The sequence below is a fragment of the Lynx rufus genome, unplaced genomic scaffold, assembly GCF_022079265.1.
Source record: "Lynx rufus isolate CCGP_SWC_20201006 ecotype Redwood Valley unplaced genomic scaffold, mLynRuf1.p SCAF_5, whole genome shotgun sequence".
Lineage (NCBI taxonomy): Eukaryota > Metazoa > Chordata > Mammalia > Carnivora > Felidae > Lynx > Lynx rufus.
The window spans coordinates 157,497,927-157,519,674 of NW_025814867.1; the positions used below are offsets into that span (position 1 = coordinate 157,497,927).

Consider the following 21,748-nt stretch of genomic DNA (forward strand, 5'->3'; position numbering starts at 1 on the left):
GGGCAGAGGGGGCAGGGAGCCCCAGACCTCCTATAGCAGCGGACCCGACCCAGCAGCCACGTCGACGCCAGCACCCCAGCGTGGCCTGGGCTCAGCCTGTCCGTCCCCGACCGCACCACACGCACAGGCACGCAGCCTGACAACTGCTCAGAGTAACCTTTCAGGTGAGGACTGGACAAAGTCACACGGGGCCGCTTACCTCCAGCCTGCGAAACGGCACAGATTCCTCGAGGGGGCTGTCCTCTGTCTGGAGGGTAACGGGCAGATCCTGCCAACACTTTCGTAAGCATCACGGATGCCGTGATCCGGAATTCTACTCCTGGAAACTGACCCACAGCTCACACAAAGCAGCACGGACAGGAATGGAAACAGCCAGCACCTGCCAAGCAGACGGTGGGACGAGGCGCTCCGAGGCCCCTGGGGAGGCGGCGGCCACGTGCACGGATCCGCGTGCTGACGGAGCAGACCAGGAGCCCCGTGACGCAGACTGGCTCTGGAAGGACACCGAGAGCCAGTTGGTGGGACGTGGCCACCGATCACCCATCCAATCGTGGTGTTTATTTTTTATTAAAAAAAAATTAACGTTTATTTTTGAGAGAGAGAGAGAAAGAGCACGAGTGGGGAAGCGGCAGAAAGAGACAGACACAGAGTCCGAAGCAGGCTCCAGGCTCTGAGCTGTCAGCACAGAGCCCGATGAGTGGCTCGAACTCACAAAATGTGAGATCATGACCTGAGCCGAAGTCAGATGCTAAACCGACTGAGCCACCCAAGCGCCTCCTCAAATGTTTTTGACGAGCGCAAGACCAGTGAGTTTCCCAAGTGGACTGGACACCTAGGGACGTGCCAGGCACGGGGACACCCCAGGACTACATCTCGACCTCACTCTCCCCCGTTCTAGACTTCCCAGAAGAGCCTGGAGTTGCCCTGTGGCTGAGCGTGGCTGCGGCACAGCAACATGGGTGGGCTCACACTTCCCACAGGGACCACGGCCCTGGCGGACACGTCACCTGCACAACATTGACTTCACAGCACAGAGGAAGTCCCAGAGGCTCAGCCAGCCCAGCAGCAACTCAGAAGGGGGGTGGGTGCTCCCCAGTAGCCGGGCAGTGAGGAACCCCCACCCCGGGGAAGGGAGGGAGGGAGGGAGGGATTCTATCGACAGCCGAGCCAAGTACACGAAGCTCAAAGCTAGAACTGCTTTCTCCCAGAGTTCTTTGCATCTGATTCCAGCAGAGCAGAAGAAAGGTGCTGGTGGGGCGGGGCAGAAAACCTGCCTCGTGGACAGCAGACAGCTGGGGGTGGCCGGCAGGGGAGGGGGAGGACAACCGGGGACACAGCACGGCCGCCCCCTGGGCCATGGTACCGAAGCCGGGATTGCTCACACATCCCGGGGCAGGCCAGAATCTCTCTGTAGTCTACCTGCCGCCCTCCAGGTGATCATGCTAACGCCACGGAGAAATGAGACACGAGGACACAGTGGATTCAACAAAGCGTGTATTAAACCACTTATTGGAAACTGGTTAAGATTAAGGCACTCTGAACTTGACGGTCTCCTTGAGGTTACAACACGTGGTGCTCTTAGGACTACTTATAAAATGCGGGGACCAGGACAGCCTCCCAGACGCGCTGGTGTGGCCTCGGTACCCCGAAGGGACTAAATGCGCTGCATGAACAGGGCACAGCCCCACACCGTTCACGACACAGCGTGACCTCACGTACATTACTGTATTAACAAAGGCTGCTGGAGTCTGCTACAGAGTTTTTCTTATGAATAAAAGCAGAAAGTCAAAATCTGCAGGCTGCTATAAAATACTTAGGAATGTTTCGTAATACTTCAAATTGCTATCAAATGCCCAAGAAGTCAGAAAGAGATAGTCAAGAGTTTGTACAATTAGTGTCTCAGCTTATGGACATTGCAGGACAGCGCGGTCACCTCACGGCACAGGCCGACGTGGCTGGGGGGGGGGGGGCGGGGGGGCTGTCGAGCGGTGTGGGGTGTTGGATCACACTGACCTGTATTGAGAACTTTCCGTGACACGTTGGAGAACAGTCCCCGACGGCACAGTCACGAGTGCGAAAGCGGAACACATCACTTGTCTTTGCACCTGTCGACCCACCTCCCCGAAGCTAAACGTCTTCCTAATCCAAAGCAATGTGGCGGTGGCCACCGGGACTATTTTCAGAGTGAAGAGAGGCAGTTCACACAGCTACTCCACGGTCTGCATCCCCGATAGGAAGGATGTGGTCATTTACTGAAGCCACAGATCTTGCTCTGAAAGGCCTGGGGCCAACGGAAGGCACCGCAGGGTGTACCCGGAGGCCACGGACAGCGTCCCAGCCAGAAGAGCGTGGTTCCAAGCTAGGGGTCGTGTGACAAGCAGGACAGTCAGCAGTGTCTCCGTGTAGCACGAGGAAATCCCTCTGGCCGGCCCTGGACACCCTGCCCGACCCCCCAGTGGGCAGAGCCCCGCAGAGGGGCCCACGGGGCATGGTCCCTTCCTCCTCGGGGACAGCCTGGGGACCCCGTGGTCCCTGTGTGACCATGTTGCTGACGGCCTGACTAGGGAGAGCCTGGTGTGGCTACACACAGGACCTGGCGCCGGCCGTCACCAGGGCTGAAAAGGGAGCGGGGCGGTGATGGCCCCTCCAGGCCCACGGCCCAGAGCACCTGCTGCTGCCCCCGCAGGGGGCTCTAATGCTTCATCTGTTATTCAAGTTTTCACTGGAAAAAAATCTTGGTGTTCCGGTAAAAATACAAATTAAAATTTAAAAATTGTCCAGTAAGCGGTCTGAATTTTGACAGAAAAATTTCTTGGTGAAACATCTTTGGTGGAGGAATGAAATCCAAGACTTATTTGAAACGGAATGAAACGGAACGGAACAAAACACAGATTTAAGGTGAATCTAAGTTCTCCCGGACGCTGCTCAGAGCGGCTGGGGTCAGAAGGCACGGCCCGGCAGACTGCGTCTGGGCGCCCGGCTCCCCGGGGGGCTGCCACGCAGGGCGCACAGCCGCCGGCCGGGTGATGGAGGGCGGCGGGGTGATAGGGGCCCTTCTTCCCCCGCCGTGCGCGCACAGCGCGCCGTCGGGCACAGGGACGCGAGGACAGAAGGCGGGACGGAGGCCGGCTGCCCCGTCCGCGGTTGGCTTTGCCAGCGGAGAAGGGTAGCAGGATGTGGGCTTTGCCTCCTGGAAGTAACAACACAACCGACCGACCCCCCTGAAAAGCTTCGTGTCTGCAGTGACTAAATACAGATACAGAAGAGGGAACGGAAGCCCGCGGGTCCGCAGGGCGGCGGCGCCGTGCTCCCTGGAGCCGTGCGGGGACTGCTGGGCACGTGGCTCAGTTGTTCTCGAACCTGGCATACGGGTTTTCCTCTTTAAACAGACCTGGAACAAAACAGACCTGGTTATAAATGTGCTCACACGGCAGGAAACGGGACACAACACAATTCAGTGTTTCGTGAACACTCACTGTGGCTCTAAGAAAAAGGGTGTTCCGAGCAGGTTCAAGCACCATGCTTCACCTTTTTTTTTTTGTAACTATTTCTACTTATTTATCTATTTTGCGAGAGAGAGAGAATCCCAAGGAGGGGCTCGATCCCACAAACCGTGAGATCATGACCTGAGATCAAGAGCCAGATGTTTAACTGAATGAGCCACCCGGGCACCCCTACGCTTAACCTTTTTGAAAGTCAAACCACAGGTGACTTTAAAACTGAAATAAAATTTACCAGAAACAATCATTCTAAGAAAAGCAAACCTAAAGAAATAAAAACTTATTGGCTAATTCTCTCAAAGAGGAATTAAGAAACAGCCATTACTTCTCCCCACAGCAATTGGCTAGTATACAGAAATTAACAAAAGCACCCTAAATGTCCTTAGAATTAAGGCTACGAGACAATGAGGTGACTGTCCACTTCACCACCACCAAGTGCTCTGACGTGGCTACTATAACGCAGTTGTAAAAATAAATCTCTGGTGCTAAACGCTCAGGCCTAGGAGTTTTCTCTTTGCAGTTCTGAACACACAGCCTCTCCCTCTCTTTAAAAACCTGTATCGCCCACACTTTTCTGGAGCCGCTGCACCAGGTGTATGTGCCCCCCCAAGGGGGGTGGGGCCACAGGGCGGGAGGGCAGCCAGTGCGGAGGCAGGAGGGTGGCCCGTCTGAGAAGGACCGCCACCTCGGCCTTGGGAGGAAGCCCACGGTGGTTCTGGTAAAGGGAGCCCGTGTGCCAGATGCCGAACACAGTCGTGTTGGAGCAGGACGAATGGAACAGCTCCCAGCTCTACTTCTGGTTTAAAGGGGGGAGACTGTGTTGTGATTAGGAAACCAGACGCCTTCTGAAACCAAGAGAAGGGTTTCCTCCATGCAAGTACGCGTGCCTGGCCCGTCTCCCCCCTGGGGGCCCCCCGAGAATTCTTCCACGTGGCTGGGTCTTTGCAAAGTCCAGTCCATTAGGTGGGCTTTATGTAAACAGGCACAAGCTGGCTTCCTCAGGGCAGTTCAGGGCCTGGCGCACCACCAAAACGGAGGAGTGAAGGGCCTCGGTGAAGGTCACGGAGAACGCCCCGCACCAGGAGCCCCGGCCCGAGGCGCCACCTGGCCTCGCACACACGGGGCAAGTGGGACACTGCAGAGGGGGCAGACTTCAGATGCGACTTGTGCTTGGCAATAAAGGCACCGTGGTGGAGTCTGTGTGTGAGTGCACGCGAACACGTCTCTCTCGCCGTTCATGGTAACGTCAGTCGGGTGCCAACAAGCTCCTTTCAACACTTCAGTATCGTGAAGCAAGGTGCCCGTGCCAAGGACAGCTGGCGTTCACTGGGCACGAACGTGCGCCTGGAAGAGGCACCGGGGACAGACGGCACCGTGCCGACACGACCACTGACACGACGTCACCCACGCGGGAGTCCGCCCTTGCCTAGGCTGGGGACCTGACACCGGTGAGTGCTGTGGGCACCGGGGACCTGATGGGCCAGCTGGCAGAGGAAGCCAAGGGGTGGGAGCACACGAGGGAAGGCTCTAGCAGCTGCTGGACATCTCACCTGCAACCAAGGAGACCCAATGGCAGGGGGAGAGGCGGTCAGGGCAGCCTCGGGCCCCAGAACCCACACCTGGCGGCTGGCAGGGTCGACCCGAGCCTGAGGCGACACGCACAAGGGCGTGACAGTCAGAGGAGGCCTGCGTGGACGGAGGGGCCAGCCGGTGCTGGGTGGGGGTGCCGAGTCAACCGCACGGCCAGCAGCCCACCAGAGGGAGCCGAGGCTCCAGGACCCACTGCTTTAGTGCACAGGACCTGAAAACACCACGAGAACAGGGTGTTCCCTATACAGACACAGAACTCCAAAATGAGGGTGTTAGTTAGAAAAGATTTTGAGGGGCAAAGTGGCTTGGACGGTTCAGCATCCAACTGTTGATTTCAGCTCAGGTCATGATCTCAGGGCTGTGGGATCGAGCCCCACATTGGACTCTCCGGACAGTGCAGAACCTGCCTGGGATTTTTCTCTCTCAAAACAAACTTTCCAATAAAAAAAAAAAAAGGAAAGAAGAGATTTTGCAATTTTCCTAATCAGATTCAGCCCTGAGCCCAGCTGCCAGGTGCACCCGACACACAGCAAACACTGCTCAGGCCATGAGGTCCACGAAAGCACCGTGGCCCAGAGCTGGAGGCCCCGCGGCAGTCATCGGCGAGAGCGCAGTGCGGCCACTTCTAGCAATCCCAACAGCCCCAAACAACAGCATGGCCGCGGATGTGGGAATCAGCAGAGAACCAACTCAACCCGGGAGCAGATTTAATGCTCTCGCGGACTAAAACATTAGTATCCCCCCAAAATCCCTCCAAACAAAAACCAAAACCAGATGAATCACTTGGCGGCATGGAAACCTCTGGCTAACTCCTTTAAAAGGCGCGCGGCCCCGTCAGGTGCGGGAGCGGCGGGAGCACCGGGAGCGGCGGGAGCACCAGGCGCAGGGAGGCCACACGGACCAGTCAAGTTCCGCCCCCTCATCAGCAAACGGCGCTCAGGAATCCAGCTGAGAGTAAACACCCTAAGGCTTCACCTTTCCAGACATTCCGTGGAGTTAGCTCCTTCCGGACCGCGCAGTCTGGAACCAACCACTCCTCCCGGAAGCCTCAGCCCAGACCCTGCAGTCACGTCTCACGACCCAGAACCCACTCCCAGCCAAACAAAAGATGCAGTGAGTCGATCCTTACCGTATTTTTTTCTGATTTCATCATGTCTGGATTTCATTTCTGCTCTCCTAAAAAGACAAAGAAATCTCGCTTAGCACCAAAATATAACACAATGTTAAATGATGTACCTTCAGCAGAGAGAGTGGGGGTCTGTCCTCTTTTCCCGGGAAGAGACCAGGGACCAGGGTGGGGACAAGCCCGGCCGCCAGGCCAGGCAGCGTGAGGCTGTTTCAGCATCACGTCCTTTGATTCTGAGTTTCAACAAAAGAAATTCAAATATCCAAGACTGTATTTTTTAAAAATATTTTTCACATAGAGAAAAACCTGACGTCAGATTCTGAGGAAGGTTGGGAACACGCAAACGTTAGTTTTTACTTAGGGGCACACGACGTTGCGGGGACAGCACAAAAACCCGCCGGGCCTCAGCCCCCGCCGGCAGCTGACCTGACGCGGCAGCGCCTCTCCGGGCCACCATCGCGTTCCACGGGCAGGGACAGGAGACCCGCCTCCGTCGCCCTGTCCCACAACCCATAGGGCGCACCCCACGGCGGGGGTCGTTTCCCAGGGCCGCGCAGGCCGGTTCCCGAGCCAACGGGGACCTCACCTCTCCTCCTGCCGGACCCTGCGCTCCTCGCGCTCCCGCGCGGCCTTCTCCTCTTCCTTATCCGGCTTCCGGCTCCTCTTCCTGCGGCAGCAGCAGGCGCAGCAGCACGCGGCCAAGGCCAGCAGCACGGCCCCCCCCACCACCGACAGGGTGATGATCAGCGCCTCGAAGTTCACTGCAAATCCCAGCGGGAGGGAGCCGGGGGTCAGGACGGGAGCGGGACCACCCCTCCCCCACAGCAGGCCGCAGCCCGCGCGGGGGCCCCGCCTAGGTCTCTCGGCATGTTCGTGCGACTTAAGAGCAGTTTACCGGCCAACCACGCAGACCCAGGCCACGGGGTCCGAAGACGCTTCGAGCCCGACAGACGGTGACAAAGCGGGCCCGCCCTGAGGGACTCCTCCAGACGGAAGGGGAGCCCCGTGCAGCTCAGCTGATTATTTACATCCAAGTCCACGGCCCTACACGGCTGGCCCTCGAACACGGTTCACACTGCGTGGGTCCCCTAACACGTGCATCTTCAAGACCTACGGGGCAGAACTCAAGCGCACCTCCTCTCCCTGAGATCTCCTTACGAACACCTCCCCCACGTCGCTGCAAGGACACAGTGCGGAAGAACACAACACACAACGCAGGTGCTCATCGGTTGCCTGCGTGATCGTAAGGCTTCCGTCAACAGATGATGCGTTACGTTTTCAGGGAATCGAAAGTTGTGCGCGGATTTTCGAGGACGTGGGGGGGGGGGGTGGTCAGTGCCCCTCACGTGTACGTTGTTCAAGGGTCAAGTGCGCTGACTGCCCCGGGGAGACCCTGTGAGCCCCGCGGGCCCAGCCCCTGCCCCACCCGGGGCTTGAGGACAGGCTGCTCGAGGATTTTGTCATTTCCTGTCAAGACCCAACTTCCGAGGCAAACAAGTAGTTAAAACAAGGTTCTCGATTCTTTCAACTTCTTTTAAGGATTTACAAACCCAAACCAGTCCCTATTTTTCTACTTAATTCAAACCAGAGAACTCGAGTTTTCACTCATCCACTTAAGTCAGCCCTGGAAGAGGCTTCAAGAGCGAACCCCCCCCCCCGATGGTGGAGTGTTCCTGGCACTGAAGTTAGAAAGTCTGGCCGCCACGCAGAGCTGGTCCCCTCGAGTCTCCCCCGTTTCCCGGTTTCCCGTTGGTGGCTGGGTGGGGCTTGCCAGGTGGGAGAGGGAGGCCGACCCCCAGTGCCCGGCGCCCTTCAGACCCCACTCAGGCCCGCACAGACCCTCACGTTCAATGCAGGCCGGCCGCTGGCCTCACACACTCTCTGTGCTTTGTTCAACTACTTTCTTTTCTTTTTTATGTTTATTTACTTTTGAGACGGAAAGCGTGAGCGGGGGAGGGGCAGAGAGCAGGGGAGACAGAATCCCAAGGAGGTTCCATACCACCAGCACAGAGCCCGACACGGGGCTCAAACCCACGAGCTGCGAGATCATGCCTTGAGCAGAAACCAAGAGTCACAGGCTTGACCGATGGGGCCACCCAGGCGTCTCTGTTCAACTACTTTAAACAGAAACAGGTGTTACATCTGAAATGCCTTCTGGGCTTTAGATCGTGTGTTTTCTTCCCTCCTTTGACCTGTTCTGGAAGTGCCGGCATCACAAAAATTAGCAGGAACAGGTGTAAAAAGAAAAGACCTTTGCTGGCAGATGGCATCATCTTCTGACCAGAGAACTTCAAAATAATGAACTTTAAGAGCCAATCTGATCAGTAAGACAGCTGGTTCTGAAATATATCTACCCCCTCCCCCCCACCTCCAAGACAGCATTTCTGACGAGCAGCTAAAACCAGTTACAAAATAAAAACAGACATCTGGTCGTGACGGAGGAAAGTACCAAGGACCCCTGTCCCCATCAGCCCTACGCGGGAAGGCTGTGGCGTGCTACCCGAGGACGGAAAGACGGCCTCCGTGCATGAACACCAACCCTGCTTCTGCACGACGGTTTAACATGGCAAAGATCTTATTTTCCCCCAAACGAACAGATTTAAAGTCATCACAGGTAAAACCCCAGAAGAATTCTGCCGAGACGTGGGTGAAAGAATGGTAAAGCACCCACAGCACGAGGCCTAGATCTGGTGCTCCCTGACGTGCGGGGGCCCCCAGTTCTCCCCAGATGGCACGAGCCCCACCCCACCCCCACTCTACTCCCACAGAGAAGGTCCTCGGCCAAATAACCCTACCCAATCCTCTGCAGTGCATGCGGGGACCCATGGCGGTTCCCACTTATCCCCGATGGGCAAGTCGCAGGCTCCCGTGCCCCCCTGGCCCTCGGGGTCGATTAAACCAAGCACGTGCTCTCTCGGGAACCCCTGGCTAGTTCCTGTCCCCCTCCCCCAGGCTGAGTCACCACGAACCGCAAACTGCTGTGGCCTGCTGTGGCTCTGTCTGTCCCGAGTCAGGCGTACGGCCAGCCCCACAGCCCTAAGGTGGGAATTTCATTTCACAGGCCAATGATCAAAAATGCCCCCACCTGAAAGGTGTTCAATATCATCGGTCATGAGGGAAGAGCAGATCAAAGCCACAATGAGATGCCACTTCAAACCCGCCAGATGGACGAAAATGAAGGGGACAGATTACCCCAGGCCCTGGCAGGGATGTGGGACAAGCGGGAGCCCCGGTCGCCTGAAGGAGCCCTTCTTGAAAGGCGATGAGTCCGCCATCCCGCTGCTCAGCATGTGCCCAGCGGGAGTGAGTGGGGGGCCGCCCACGAGCACGTCTGCAGCAGCACAGGGACCCCGGGCGTCCCCGGCAGCAGAGTGGGCACAGGGCGCCAAGCAGTAGCGAGACAGGCAGCCGGTACGCGTGGCGCACGAGTCTCAGACATGCCCCCGAACGGGGAGTCGGACAGACCAGCACGCTTACTTTAAGTGAAGGGCGGGCGGGCAGCACTCCCTGGGGTGGCAGGTCAGTGCACTGGCCGCCCACGGTCCCGACAGGGACAGGCTGTGAGCGCTGGGAATGGTCTACACGCTTTGCTGAGTGCGGATTACCTGTGGACTCGTGTGAAAATTCACTGAACGTACGTGTGTGTGCGTACACGTGTGTGTTTACGTTACCCGAGGACAGGAAGGGAGACTTAACATGTGTGCGCGTCATTAGAAGTTATGCTTCAACTTTAAAACACCTTGGGGGCACCCTGGTGGCTCAGTCAGTTAAGCGTCAACGGTTGATTTCAGCTCAGGTCATGATCTCGCAGTCCATGAGTTCGAGCCCCGCGTCGGGCTCCGTGCCGACCGCTCGGGAGCCTGGAGCCTGCTTCAGATTCTCTGTCTCCCTCTCTTTCCACCCCTCCCCAACTCATATGTGCGCATGCGTGTGCTCTCAAAAAATAAACGTTAAAAAGTTTTTTTTAAATAAACGCATAATCGTTAAACAAATCACCTTCTAAAGAAAATAGAAATAAAAACACCTCAACAGTTCGTGCTCAAAATGCCAAGGGCTCCCTGGTCCAGGACTGGTCTCTGTGGGGTCTCAAAAAGGGTTAACGTCCCCCAAGAGAGAGCGCCTACAGAATCCACCACACGCAGGCAGAAAGGGACAGAGAAACGTAGGGACCTGACCGTGCTGACCTAGCAGGACTCCAGGCACACAGACGCCAGCAAGACGCAGTCCCCAAGCTGACCCTCTTCCCTCCGCCTCGCAAGTGGGCCTCCGGCGCCCCGGGGACCCCTGGCTGCCCTCCCAGGAAGCACGCATTCTCCCCGGCTTCCTGACTCCCTGCAGGGAGCACGTGTTCTGGCAGCTTATGCTAACTGAGCACACCCAGACCCCCCCAGACAGTACTGACTCCGCAAGAGTTCCATGAACACGAAGACTTACCCCAGCAAACGCCCCAGCGTGCAGAGCTCAGCGTACAAAGGGAGCTGGGTGGCAGGATCCTGGTCACGGGGTAGTCCAAGCACGCCTTATTGGTGTTGCACCAAAGGCACTGAAAGAGACGAATGTTTGCCAAACCCCAGAAACGCAGCGTAAACACCAAAGAACCAGACGGTCCAGGATACAAGCCCAGCCACACCGTCTGCTCCCCCTCAGTGGCTGACCGGAAGGCCGTGGTCCTCACCCCGCCACAGCAGCTCCACCCCGCCTTGCCCACCAGGGCCGATGTTACTCAAACCCTCTTCCTTCAGGCACCCTGCCCGGCCTCTCGGCCTCCGTGCGGTCCTGGAAGCCGCCAGGTGGCTTCCCGCCCGGGGTCTTTGCACGGCCTCCTCCCTGTGCCCGGAAGCTTCTTCTCCAAACACACGCCCCTCAACCTCCTCCACAGGGCCTACCTGCCCCACCCCCCTACTTCCTTCCCTTCCCGACACACCGGCTCGGATCGTCTGCAGGAGGACAGGCGGGACCATGCTCATTACACGTTTGCTGGTGGACTTTTGCAACCTTGGCAATCGCCGTACAAAGATCCTACCTGTGGTCTCTCCGACTGCACTGGCCGTTAAAGACAACGCAACTAAGGCTCAAAGCATCCCTCCCAGGACCTGAGATTACTGCAGTGACATGCCCGCGGTGAGCCATCCAGGTGGCACTGACAGGGCACGCACGCAGTGTGCCCTCAGCCTCCCCTCCGGCCTCCCAGGCCCCTACTTGTCCTTCCAGAAACCCGCGTGCGCCCGAGGACCCGTGTGGGCAGGCCTCCCGCAGCCCCTGCGCCCTGCATTTCTGACCAGACCCGTCTGCGTCCAGAGCGGGCCCACACCTTCAGACTTACTGCCCGCCCGCCTGCTGAGATGGGGGTGCGTGTGCCCCCACAACGTCCTCCCACAGAAGGGCGGGCTGGACCGGACGATGCCGCGAAGTGCGTACTCCTGAAGCCAGAGCGAGGCAGGACACCAGGCTCCTTTGCGGCCGGGAGGACTTCGACAGTGACATCTGCCGCTAAAAAGCCGCGCCACCAGGAAAACGCGCAGACAGGTGAGCAAGTTCAGGGTTACCAACAGTAAGGTCTGAGGCTGCAGTAGCAACACCCTTCAGTCTTTAACCAGCAAACACAAGGGTCCACTCAGACCCTACGACCCGACACGCTGCCAGGTGGTCAGCAAGTTCTCTTCTGAAAGCGTGGCCAGCATCCTAGGGCAGAAACCACCCGGCCCGTCTGTCCTGACCTGCCTCGCAGGGTTCCGCGCTGCCAGGAAAGGGAGGACAGGCTGCGTGGCTCTAAACCATCCTCGTAAAACCCGACTGGAGGGAGCTTCCCCTACGGTCCCAGACAAAGGCGTCAAAGCCCAGGGACTGCTCGGGGAGCCACACGGGATGGGGCAGAGGGACACTGACGGGCCCCACACGGTGGCGAACTTTCTCCGGCGTGCCTTTCTGCTGGGCCCCGACGGCCAGCCGCACACGTGCCTGTGTGTCACATCCCAGGATGGCCCACCTGGAGGAGACCACCAAGAGCACCGGGCCTGCTACAGGGCGGCTGCCCTCCTGCTCGAGGTCACGCAGGGTCAGCACGGGAGCATCCTGGCTCCCAGTCTTCCCGGTAATTCTGGTGAGCTGGTCAGTCTGAGCCCAGGACACCAGGCCCTCCGGGCTGAGGGCCCACATCTCTCCTTGCCCTCGCCCTTCCCCATTCCCAGGTGAAAAGCCCAGGGAGGAGCATCCACCCCAACCCAGGACAACTGATGGAGAACGCGGGACACACCGTGAGGACTGGGGGGCCCACGGTGCGCGGACGGCCCTCATTCCTGTGGGCAGGCCGGTTGGGGAAGCAGACTCCCCAGCCCTGGCTGAGCACCACGGCAGGCGGGGCCTCTGGGAACTCGCAGGACGCTCCCGGCCCCATCTTGGGGTTCCATGTGCAAAACAGAGTCACGGTCCCCGTCCCCAACAGGCCTCTATGCTCTAGTGGCATCGACACGAAAGCACGGGCCACGGGTTCACAGTTGCAGATTAGACGCTAAATGACGCCCAGCCCAGTGCCCATCCTTCTCCGTTCCCCTTGCCCTCCACTCCCCCATCCTGCTTCTGAACACCGCCCCCCCCCCAAGCCCACCAGCCTCAATGAGGCCTCCTGCCCACTCACACGTGTTCCCAGCTGTGGGGCCCGACCCAGTTTATAAGCCCAGACGCCTGGTCAGGAGGTAAGCATGCGTGTTAATGACGCTCAGGTGATATCTGCAGTTCTCACGAGAAGGTTCACTACTCCTGAGAAAGACTAAAATGGCATTCGACACCCATCACAGAAACTATCTCCACAAACCCCAGACGGCAGAACCTTTAACACCCACAAGACCCCCCCCCCACCCCGTCGTGGAGAGGGGGGGTGTCTACTTACAGAGACGTTTTTCAGGCACTCCTCACAGGTCCTGTTTGTGTTCTGAGAACAAGCTGCGGGGAAAGGACAAACAGGTCACTGAGAACCGCTCACTGGAAACACCGGCCCAGGCGGCCAGGGAGGCACCCAGTCTGCCCTCCGAACCACGGAGGCGAGCCGCCAGCCTCCCAGGTGCAGCAGCGGGCGTTTCCCAGCCTTGCTGCAGGCCGGCCACCAGGGAGCGTGCACACGCAGCCCCAGGGTCCCATCTGCAAGGGGTCCTGCGGAGAAAGGGCCTCGGGGCACAACGGCAGTACCTTCGGGGAAGAGGAGCGGAAGTGGGTGCGTAGCACGCTCCCAACTGGCCCAGGCCCGCTGGCTCATCGGCACAGTCTCTGGAACCAAAGGCCACGGCAATGCCAGGCCCGTGGGACTAAAGCCAGGCCTCGGTCCCCGCCAGTCCCGCCCAGACCTGAGGGAGAAGCCCCCCCGGAATCCGCCGGCTCCGGCCGCTCTTCACGGCAGGGAGGGATCACACCCCACCCAGCCAACAGCCCCGGAACTCGCAGCCGGGGGAAAAATGTCCAAACCCTCTCAAGCAGCTGCCGCCTTCCGCACCCACAGCTGAGCGCACACGCTTACTCCGAAGAGAGGTCCGTGCCACCCCGTGAGCCACCGGAACCGCACCCCACAGTCGTAAGGGGCGACCACTTTGCAGGCGCCGGGGAAACTGAGATTAGAAGGGCTGACAGGGCCAAGTCCGCGGAGGCGGAGCACAAGGGGACTGTCGGCCGCGGCGGCGGGAGGCGAGGTGGCTCAACCTCAGCCACGCACCCAAGCGCTTCGCTCAAGACACTGGGAACACGTGCCCACTTTACGGTGCCAGGGAAGCCGACGACAGCCAGATGCGCGCGTACAGAAGGTGGGCACACCGGTGGCGACGGAACGGCGCTCGGCCACGCCGAGGAGTGTGCCGCGCGCACGGAACAGAGCCTGCACCACGTCACGTGGACCGACGGACACCGGACACGGACGACCACCCGCCAGATTCCACGGGCGTGCGGTTCTGAAGCCGGCGAACTCATCTGCACCGGGAAAGGGATGGCGGCGGCCTGAACCTTCCAGAGAGATGGGCGCGTGCTGGAGCGTGACGGGGGTCACGTGGGCGTCACTTACCCAACGGCACACGTAAGACTCCCGTGTTTCACCGCACGGAAGATTTGTCTCCAAAGGAAAAGACAAACGTGAAGCTCCAGGTCACGACGTGCGCAGGGAGGTACCGGGACAAGCGCAGGATGTCTGCCGTGGGCTTCGCCGAGCTTACCAGAGGGTCCGGGACGGGCCCCACGACGGAGGAGACCCAGCCAGACGTGAACAGCCGACACCCACGTGGCGGGCGTGCAAGGGAGCGCTCGCCGTCGGGTCTTCCCACTCTCCTGCGCGTGGTGTGAATGCGCTCGTGACGCGTGACCCCGTCCGCCCAGGGGAGGAGCTCCCGTTTCAGTCACACGCGTGCTCATGACGTCCGCGAAGCGGGACTCTCAGGCGCGTGAAGCCTAACCCTTCTACCTTCCACGTGCTAAGCATGACCCCACTTTGTTTAAAACGAAAGCCCGCTTGTCACGGGCCATCCCACAGCCGTCTTTCCGCTGGCACGCCATTGGCTTTACCCTAAGGCTGACTTCCAACTACTGTCCTCAGAACGACAGACTGAGGGCGCCCGGGTGGCTCAATCGACCGAGCACCTGACTCACGATTTTTGCTCAGGTCACGATCCCAGGGCCGTGGGATCGAGCCTCACGTTGGGCGTGCTGTGTGTGGAACCTGCTTGGGATTCTCTCTCTGTCTCTCCCCGTCTCTCTCGTGTGCTATCAAATACAAAATAATTTAAAAATAAAAATAAAAAAAAAGAACAGACATAACTTAGCTCCACGGAGGTAAAGAAACAGACAAGTCACAGAACACCTCGATCTCTGCCAGCACCACTCCGAGGCGGGGTCGCAGAGGCGCCAGGACAGGGACAGGAACAGCACCGCCTGTCTCAGAAACCCCGTGCCCTGGAGCCGGGAGGCGGGCCGGCTATGCCAGGGCCAGGGACTCGGCCGCCACATCCAAGCACTCCCTCTGTCCGTCCGCCAAAGGGCCAGGCAGCGGGGGGGCCTCAGTGTCTAGACACAGTTCCCCAGGAAGGGGGCCAGGGCTCCTCGGAGAAGCAGCTGATCCCAGAAGTGGGGCACAGAGAGGACAGAATCAGCCCCGGACAGACTGCGGCATCACAAAGTGGCACCAACTTAGGAGCGGATAACAAAATACCTAAAGGACCCAAAGGCCGGCTTGAAGGCCGGTGGGTGGGAGCAGGGGGGAGGGAGTCCTCCTTGCCAAACAGGGACAATTTAAAATCAAAGGGATTGACAGCCACGGACTCCAGCCTCTTGAACACTCCAGGATTTCACCCGGACGTGGAGTAAGTACGGAGAAGGCCAACTAGCAGAAGCAGAAGCAGGGGGTTTGAACGCCTGCGGTTCTGCCATCATCGTGGGAAATCTGGACGCCAAGACCACCGCGCACGCTTGTGAGGTGACAAGACACTTACGGTCTCAGAGCGCCTCCCCAGTTTCATTGCTTATGAAGACAAAGTGCACCTTACAAGTGCCCAGAGTATCGGCAGTACAATGACAGGACGACGGGACACAGTGGCAGCAGGTGCCCCCGGGGGTGCAGAGGGAAGGACACAGCCACGTGTGGTGGAGTCTGTCAAAGGCACTGGAATCCAAGTAGAGGACACCAGGCAAGGCCAACTGGGGCTCCTTCTACAGAGTCGTTTTCTGGGAACAGACTGGGGAGCGGTGCTGGGTGGGTGGGGAGACATGCTGGCCAGAAGCCCCGCACGGTCCCGGACGCGGGCAGGGGACGGAATGACACTACTGGGATGACGGGTACACCGGGTACACACACGCCCTACGTTACATCTCCAAGTACTCACGAGTCCTGTCGATGCCAACTGTCTGATTTTGACCCTCACAGTCCCATGACGCACAGGAGGCCCACCGCAGAGAATGAGGGGCGAGGGGGGAAGGGGGAGGGCGGCAGGACGACGGACCCTGACGGACCCTCGGGCGGTCTGGAGGGGGGAGAACAAGCAGACGCGGAGGGAGCGCAAGGCAAGCACGGAAATGCTGACAACAGAAAGGCATGCGGAGTTTGCTGTGCGATTTATTCCTTCAAGGTTTCGGCAGCTTCGATCTTTTCTAAACAGGCAGGCAGGGAGCCACCGTGAAAATCTGCACGATTGCCTGTCACGCCCACTCAAGTCCTTTTTTCTTTCCTTTAGCGAGAGCAAAGCACGCGCGCAGGGGAGGGGCAGAGAGGGAGAGAGAGAATTCCACGCAGGCTCCGTGCTCGGCGGGGAGCCCCACGCAGGGCTCCCCAACTCACGACCCTGGGATCACGACCCGAGCAGAAATCAAGTAGGACGCTCAACGGACCGAGCCACCCAGGCGCCCCTCAAGTCCTTGTCGAAAAATTTTACAAGAAAAGACGTACCTCTCGTCAATCTTAATCGAGTGGCCACAGGGAGCAGGGGGGTCGGGTACGGGAACTTTTTCACGGGAATTTTTTTTCTATTTTCGTTTGTAACGTCTTTTTGAGAGCTGGACTCATGTCAACTACACCCCGAGATACACACCGTAAACCTCACCCATCCCACAGTGTTGGGACCACAGACCCGTAGGAGTCAACGGAGACCAGCCCTCCGCCTGCCCCCGCCACGACCACCAACCGGGCAGACGTTCAACACAAGCAGAGACACCTACACTGGACGGTCTTCCCGAAAAGGGCCGGCACCAGGAAAAGGTCGTTCTGTTCTCTCCCTTACGAAACACCTCACCGTCTTGCATGGCTGGCAAGGAAAATACCCCACTTGCTGCTGCTGCGGACGGCGGGGGTTGAACTTCTCGGTCACGGGACACAGACCACGTGCTGATGGCCGCAGACCAGCACCACGGCCTCCTGCTTCCGGAGTCCAGCGCTGTGTGTGAACACGCCCGTTCCACAAGTCCCCCACTGAGAGTCTGTTTACCAACGATTAGAAACCTTCGGGCGTCACTCACTCTGATAAAAAGGTCTTTCTGTCAGGATACGCTAACCCGTGGCCCGGTTTCACATACTTCCCTAAAGTTCCGGGTGAGACCACCGATTACATACACAAAGGCACACACTAGCAGGGGTGTGACGAGATCTGTCCTGTAAACATAAAGAAATGAGCAAGTACGCATTTACTGAGCCCGCGTCACACACAGGCAGGAGGGCGGCACCTGGCCGGCCCCGGCACAACAATCCCCTCATCGGACACTGTGCCCCCTCTGCACGGCGACAGAGAGCACCTATGCCATCCTTGTCACTTGAGAATCAGGGGTGGAAAAGTCATTTAGACAAAAGCCCTGGTCACCTTCCTGTCCCAACAGAGAAGAGCTGAGCGGCATGGTACACGTCTTCCTCAACTTATGATGGGGTTTCGTCCCCAGAAACCCATTCAAAGGGGGAAATATCCTATCAAAACTCCGTGTAATTCCCTGGTCTCTCTCGAAACCCTACAACACTTCCGTTAGCCTGCGGACGGGCACAGCCGCCTGGCCCACAGCCTGTTTTACAAGGAGAGTGGACGTCTCGAGTAGTTGACCGAATACCGTACTGAAGTGACAAGCAGACCGTGTGGGCCCAGAACGGTCGTCGGTGTGCGGGGACCATATGGCCGCCCAGCCCCGGGGTGACACGGTGTGTAGAAACTCCAGGCACCGTGTTTACTGAACGCACATCCTTTGGCACCGCTTACAGTCGAAAATCCTAAGCCGAACCCTTGTAAGTTGGGCACCGTCTGAACATACAAATAACATGCACCACCTGCATACACACTGGAAGGCCCTTACAACTGGTTTCAAACGCCGTGGTTCTCGGCGAGAGACGGGCAGGTGAGGAAGCGCGTCCCCCCCAGTCCTGTGCCGTTCGCAAGGAGCAGTCAGGGCGGGCTCCCACCCCCGACCTGCACAGGCCACGGCTGAGCTCCTTTGTATCCTTCAAGCAGCTCCGAGGTACGGAGGAGTCGCGTGGATGGAGTCTCACCCCCCACACGAGGTGGGCTCCACAGGGCCACGGAGGCTTCTGTAAATTTAGGAGTTTCGCTCTAAAGACCTTCAGAGCATCCTGGGGTCCCTAACGTCTCCATGCCGCCAAACACACAGTGGGACGTTAGGAACTGTCAGCGTGGGACCGCTGTGACGCATTCGTTGAATCTGCACGCCTGTCGTGGTTGACTTACGTGTCACCTTGACGGGGCTCAGGTGCCCAGACAGCTGGCAGACATTTCTGGGTGTGTCTGGGCGGGTGTTTCAGAGGAGATCGGCATTCGAATCGGCTGGCTCAATAGTGAAGACCGTCCTCACCGTGGCCAGTGGGCAGCACCCAGCCCACAGAGGGGCCCCCAGAGAACAAAAGCAGAGCCACCGTGAATTTACTCTTTCTGCCGAAGCTGGGACAACCACTTTCTCCTGCCCTCAGACACCGGGGCTCCCGGTTCCCGGGCCCTCCGACATGGAGGAACCCGGGCAGCCTCCCCGGGGCTCCGACTTGCAGACACAGGTCCCGGGACCTCCCAGCCTCCACACCCACGCGAGCCCACCCCTCACGACACATCCTTCCCCACAGCTGCAGACCCCCTGCCGCCTGTTTCTCCGAAGCGCCCTGATAGCCTCGCAGGGGGACCAGTGATGTGAACGCCACAGTCACACCCTACAGGGCGACGGGCGGTAAGCAGCGCATGCTCCGGGGAAGGGGGGACCTCAGCGCCCCAACAGTGCCCCCGTCCGAGGAAAGGCAAACGAGACCCGAGGGTACCTGAGTGGGAAACCCTCCCGGCACACCGCTCCTCCCGCGTGAAGGAGTTGCTGCAAGAGAAACAACAGTCCGCCACCTTCCCCCAAGGACCGGAGGACCCGGAGCGAGTCCACGGGACGAGTAACCACCGTGAGCTCAAGGGCAGAGGGGCGGCTGAACCGACAGTAAGTGCAGTGCCACGTGGCAACCGTTCTGATCTAATTCCCTAATTAAAAAACTAATGAAAGTCACCAAAGGACACCGCCACTCATCTCAGCACGCCAGGGCAGTTAAAAAGCAGAGCGGTCGGGGCGCCTGGGTGGCGCAGTCGGTTAAGCGTCCGACTTCAGCCAGGTCACGATCTCGCGGTCCGTGAGTTCGAGCCCCGCGTCAGGCTCTGGGCTGATGGCTCAGAGCCTGGAGCCTGCTTCCGATTCTGTGTCTCCCTCTCTCTCTGCCCCTCCCCCATTCATGCTCTGTCTCTCTCTGTCCCCAAAATAAATAAACATTAAAAAAAAAAAAATTAAAAAAAAAAAAAAAAAAAGCAGAGCGGTCAAACACGTCACTTCGGGGCACTCCTGACCCGCCCCCTCCAATTACGCGGACACACACCCGCCAGCCCCTGAGGAAGACCCATCTCCGGCAGGTTATCCATTCCGGTGTGGTAACAGGTACCCACTCCACGTCTGCGCTTGGAACCCAATCCCGACCAGAAGAACTCTGTGCACCGCGTTTCCACTGCCTCCTTACAAACGTCCAGAGAGCTACGTCCCAAGTGTCACAGGCACACACACATTTGGAAGTAGATCAGAAGAAAACCAGTCCTGTACTGGAATCACAGCAAAACTCAACAAGCCGGGATAATACTGGCCCCAAGTCAGTCCTGCTTGTGGAGCCCTGGAAACAGGTCCAGAGGCCTACCGGTGACCCCACCACCACCACCAGTGATCACACGGGTACCCCACACACAGCAGCCAGCGCAACACTTCTGACACACCCCAGCTTAAATGTTTCCCTGACCTGCCACCAGGCCCAGAGGCTGAGTCGGAGGACCGGCCCCCCTCCACTGGCCGGCAGGAGGACAGCCTCCGGCAATACTCCATTTCTGGAATCTTCTGAGACCTCAGCTTGGCCCTAGGCCATACATTTCCTTCCCTAGCAGCCTCTCACCCACCCACCCAGCACTCAGGGTTTCTTGGTCACCACCGCTGTCCCAGCACCTGGCAGGGCAGCTGATAAGAACGGGAGATAAACCAAGGAAGTACCCCCACCCCAGGTCTGTTGAGTGCAGAAGCAGAGTCAGCCCCTTCAAAGCGGCCGGTACTACAGCTCTCCTGACTCCACTGAGCCATGCAGTAACTCGAGTACTCCTTCCCGAGTGGAGTGCGGCCCCAGGCGCCACACCAGTGCCCGGCACCCACGCCTCAAGGGGCCTGGCCCCTGGACACCGGCTACCGACCAGCGCTGGGGCTCCAGCAGGTTAAGCTCCACTTCCTGACTCAGAAACTAACCGCCAGCTCGGTCAGAGAGGGTCGAGTGAGACTAAGAGGGAGGGCAAAGTACTCAGGATGATCCTGCGGGTCCCGCTGACACCGCCCCGCGACCGAACCAAGACAAAAGGCCGGTCTGCCCCCCTCCCGGCGCCCCCGCTGCAGCTAGACCAACGGGAAGGCCGCAGCAGCCTGGGGCAGCGACTGGGCGCGGCAGAGACCCCGGGCCCCCTCCACCTCCCTGTCCCGGGACCCCGGGACTCCAGGACCCCGCGCCCCCTCCCCCGCCTCCCCAGCCCCGCCCATGGACCCCCGCCCCCTCCACTTCTTCCCCCCGCCCTGCCCCGGGACTCCCCGCCCCCTCCACCTCCCCGCCACGCCGCAGGACCCCCCACCCCTCCACCTCCCCGCCTCGGGGCCCCCTCCACCTCCACTTCCTCCTCAGCCCCGGGACCCCCGCCCCCTCCACTTCCTCTCCGCCCCGCCCGGGGACGCAGCGCCCCCTCCACCTCCTCCCCCGCCCCGGGACCCACCCCCCCCCCCGCCCTCTCCACCTCCCAGCCCCGCCCAGAAACTCTCAGCCGCCCCGAGCCCCTCACCCGCTACGGACGGCTCCTGAGCGGCGGTCACCGAAAAGAGCAGCAGGAGCAGCGCGACCACACCAACAGGCAGCTCCCAGCGGGGCACGAGCCCGCGAGTGCTGCCGAACGCCATGGTGGCTGCGGCCCCTTTCGTCGGTCGTCGGTCCGTCAGACGTCAGCCTTACGCGCTCCACCTCCGCGGACGGGCTAGTCAGTCTCCCCCTGAAAGAGCAGCACGCCGGAAGTGGGCGGAGCGAGCGGCAGGGGCGAGTGCGCAGCCGCGATTCCCTGTTCGCCCCGCCCCCAGCCCTCCGGCCTGCCCCCCGCGGCTTGTGTTCCCCGCCTTCCGGAGCGGCGAGGGCGGGACTCCGTGCGCGTGCGCGTGCGCGTGCGCGGCTGAAAAGCGGCAGTCTGGGCCGGGCTCGCTGCGGCTCAGTGCGCGTGCGCGGCCTCAAGGGGCGTTCAGGGGCGTCGGGGGCGCGGTGGGCTGGACCCTAAAGCCGTGCGGAAGTCCGGTGCGGTGGCCTCGGGGCCCGGTAGTGCCGCCGTCGGTGCCAGGCTGGTACCCGCGCCCGGGCTGCACTGGACGGGACCTGTGCTCACAGAGAACAGCTCGCAGTGAAGCTGTCACCTGAGAGAAGCCTCGGGCTTCGCCCCGTGTGGTCGCGGAGACGCATCTGGGCCCGCTCCCCGTCTCCACACCCCGACAGAGCCTTGGCCCTCGTGGT

The 21,748-nt window shown here is 59.7% G+C and overlaps 1 protein-coding gene across 1 annotated transcript; it reads right to left on the minus strand.

Annotated features, from left to right (window-relative positions):
* Positions 1-1,477: 1,477 nt before the first annotated feature.
* On the minus strand, positions 1,478-21,280 carry PTTG1IP (PTTG1 interacting protein). The gene is made up of 6 exons (XM_047098645.1): positions 21,039-21,280; positions 13,103-13,155; positions 10,651-10,759; positions 6,803-6,977; positions 6,220-6,266; positions 1,478-3,391 (listed from the first exon to the last, which is right to left on the minus strand). The coding sequence occupies exons 1-6, from the start codon at positions 21,151-21,153 to the stop codon at positions 3,345-3,347; spliced, it is 546 nt and encodes a 181-aa protein (XP_046954601.1). The 5' UTR covers positions 21,154-21,280; the 3' UTR covers positions 1,478-3,344.
* Between the last annotated feature and the right edge of the window lie 468 nt (positions 21,281-21,748).

What these genes read in the sequence shown, in the direction of transcription:
- PTTG1IP (XM_047098645.1), bottom strand. Translation starts at nt 21,153, where the DNA reads ATGGCGTTCGGCAGCACTCGCGGGCTCGTGCCCCGCTGGGAGCTGCCT. An exon ending in TCAGGAGCCGTCCGTAGCGG is followed by an intron (nt 13,156 to 21,038) that starts GTGAGGGGCTCG and finishes CTTTCCCCGCAG; the next exon opens with CTTGTTCTCAGAACACAAAC. An exon ending in AGTGCCTGAAAAACGTCTCT is followed by an intron (nt 10,760 to 13,102) that starts GTAAGTAGACAC and finishes CGTCTCTTTCAG; the next exon opens with TGCCTTTGGTGCAACACCAA.